A 3,232-nucleotide genomic window follows, 5' to 3' on the forward strand; every position below is an offset into this window, starting at 1 on the left:
TCATATGTCAGTAGATACGCAGGATATAGTGTCGAGAATATCGCTAGAAAATGGAGATTCATCTATATCCCGAGTTGCGGCGGCGGCAGGAAGCTCCAGGCTCGCTTGCCCAATTTGCAACGAAGAGATGGTCAGTTTACATCCGGTTTCTTTCCATGCTGGAAAGCAATTCATCGTTCCATTTTATTTCGTTTTGTTTTCATATGTATTTTGGTTTTTTTGTTTCCTTTCTTTCTTTCTTTCTTCCTTTGGAAAGACCCATTATGATGCTGACTAGCTTTTCTCAGCTTACCTTGCTGCAACTGAATAGGTAACTATATGCTCGCGCTTGATTACATACTTCATACTAATCGTGAACGTTTGAGCTAGACACCTTGATGATACACATGCGAATCTCGAGGGTGATCGGCAAGTTGAAGTGAAGGACTGGTTTCAGATCCAAGTAGAAAAGGCGAAACGATTCCAACCACTAGCTGTGCTGAATCAGAAGCTAAAGGGCCTCGATGTATTTGAATCAAACTACAACGCAGCGGTATCTGTTTCGGCCCCCACCCGAATCTCGTCAGGTCAGACAGGACCGGAGCTACCAAGGATACTGGACCCAGACGAAGTGGTCACAAGAGAGCATTGGCAAGGGCGTGGCATGTATGATGTATGTTTGGAGCCAATGTGCCAGAAGCGACTTACGGTCAGTAGTGGCAGCGTCAACTGCCGCAAGTGCGGGAAGCTGTTTTGCGAAGAGCATACTATGTATCAAATGAAGCTGTCTCGGTCTGCTCAACATGAACCAGTTCGCGGATTCTGGTGCAGGGTATGTGAGACTTGCTACAAGTCAAGGGAAGGGTATAATAACCGTAATGGTACGCTCCATATCTTCGTGGGATTGGGCGTTTGTATCTAATCCGTTAATAAGGCCAGGAACGCGACCACACTGCGGAATTTGCTGAGCTACGGAGGCAAAAAGTGGACAAGGCATTTTTGGAAGTCTCACGGCTGGAAAAACGGCTTACTCGGCTCACTCAGCTACTCTCTACTCTTCCCGCAGACCAGATTCAATCAGGGGCCAATAAGCGATGGTCTATAACATGGCAAAATGACCACAGGAAAACGCTTGAACAATCCGTTGTTAGTTGGGAAGACGATGCGAATGTTCTAAGATGTCCATTCTGCCAACAAGATTTCACTACTTACACTTTTCGGAGACATCATTGTCGAACATGTGGGAGAGTGGTCTGTGGCGATCCAGTAACAGGATGCTCTTCCGAAGTTTGCTTAGAAATCTCTCCAAGTATGTTTATTCATCCCAGTTTCGTTTCCCTGTGTGCTGATCAGTGAACGACTCAAGTTTTGGAGAAACCAGCAACCACCGGTACGAAACTCAACATTGACATTCGTCTTTGTAAAGAGTGTAAATCTACTATATTTAGCCGAAGGGATGTCGCGCAAGACCTCCTCAAAGAACCTCCGGATCTTAGGGCGTATAAGAATCTTGTACAGTTCGAAAAAGGCATTCGATTGTTATTACCAAGATTCCAGAAATTACTGTCCGCATTACAGTCAGTTTGATCAACCACTCCAAAGCCTCCACATTGTTCTCGTCACACTTACTCTCCCATCCAAATACAGAGACCCGGAAAAAGCACCTTCCCCCACCCAGCTTACTGAGGCTTCCAAAGTTCGTAAGCGTTTGATGGATTCTTTCGCTCAGTATGACATTGCCGCCAGACGAATCCGCGACCTCCCCACACAATCTCCAACACAAGCCAAACTTCAAAAAGCCATATACCATCAAGCCACTAATTTCCTGCATCTTCACATGCTCCCCTTAAAATCGCTCCCCAAAGTCCTAAAACATGCCACTCCCCATGGTAGCAGACTTCCACCAAATGCCAACATCGGAGTAGCGAACGGCGGCACCAGTGCTCTTGCCGCTATAAAATACGGCAACGGGGAGAGCGCAAACAGCACCGCCAGTCTAGCTAGTGACAATAGCAGCGCAATCTCCGCGCTTGAAACGGAAGAAAAATCCCTTCGTGAACGTCTCATCGTGCTTGAGGAGCAGAAATTCTTCGTAACTGAGATGATCGCTGATGCGAACCGCAGGCGCAAATACGACGAGGCTAGTAGTCTTGTTCAAAATGCTGAGGATCTTAGCAAAGAGATCGATCGTATTAATGGAATGATTGGACAATTGGATTTTGAAGGACTTTATTCCGACCAAACTGCATAAAACCAAATGGCTTTTCAAATCCTACCTTGATATGACCTTTCCCCCCTTTACACTCCACTAGTTGAAGCTGCATTACTTTTTTTTTTTTTTTTTTTTTTTTTTTTCCCAAAAGGATGACTTGACTTGTATCTACGCGAACTTGAACTTTTATGTTAACCTCTCAACCCATCCTAGACGGCATAACCACAGCATCCGCGCCCCCTACCTATTCCGATTCACCCTTTAGTCCCTCAATCCTTTCCTGTCCGGCATATTGACGACATGACGCGAATGCAACGAAACATTTCTTACTTCTGAGCTTTATGACATCTCTGGCGCAAGTCCAACGCAATATCCAAGCGATAGCTTCCTTTATATTTTGTTAGCCCTTCGGTCTTATTATTTTGTCGATATGGTTTCTTGTTAGTTTTTGTCCCCTATTTTGGATTTGTTTTTCTGTCTCTCTTTCACGGGGCAGGAGGTGGTGTTCTTTTCTTTTTCCTTTCTTTTTCTCCGCTTTTCTGGATAAGGATATTAGCTATTGCCTGTCATATCTGTGCCTCCCTTCTGTTACTGGGCGCGTAAACCCAGTTGGAGTTTCCTATCGGTGTCGCTGTGTGTATTTCATCCCCCTTCTATCTATACCTATGCATATATACATACCACTTGATACGAAGATATATACGAATTTTCTGTAGTTTTTTTTATTGAGATAGCTTCGAGTTTGCTAGAGTATGTATGTAAAATGAGCCCAGGGGCTATGGGACACCATTCGTGGCTCCTAGATATTTGTGGCTGAATCTATCGTTACGGTGTCTGATGAGCACCGTGTGTATGCAACTGTATGCAACCACGACAAATCCCCCGCCTGCCACCCTACAAAGAAGATATTGAATAAAATGAGAAAACGATAGGAACAAAATCCAAACAAGCGAAATGATTCGATATCAGAACTCAAAGGTCGATAAAGCAGAATAGTAGAAATGTTTGTAATGCAGGGGGACCGACAGAACTGAAAGGCCC

General features: G+C 44.7%; 1 protein-coding gene across 1 annotated transcript; it reads left to right on the forward strand.

The window, feature by feature from the left end:
• Positions 1-4: 4 nt before the first annotated feature.
• Positions 5-2,230, forward strand: HCAG_01134 (conserved hypothetical protein; the record flags this gene model as incomplete). Its single annotated transcript, XM_001544038.1, has 7 exons — positions 5-130; positions 288-310; positions 370-860; positions 914-1,125; positions 1,203-1,288; positions 1,428-1,556; positions 1,627-2,230. The coding sequence occupies 7 exons, from the start codon at positions 5-7 to the stop codon at positions 2,228-2,230; spliced, it is 1,671 nt and encodes a 556-aa protein (XP_001544088.1).
• Positions 2,231-3,232: the final 1,002 nt, after the last annotated feature.

The sequence above is a fragment of the Histoplasma capsulatum genome, genomic scaffold (genome assembly GCF_000149585.1).
Source record: "Histoplasma capsulatum NAm1 scaffold_1 genomic scaffold, whole genome shotgun sequence".
NCBI classification, from domain to species: domain Eukaryota; kingdom Fungi; phylum Ascomycota; class Eurotiomycetes; order Onygenales; family Ajellomycetaceae; genus Histoplasma; species Histoplasma mississippiense.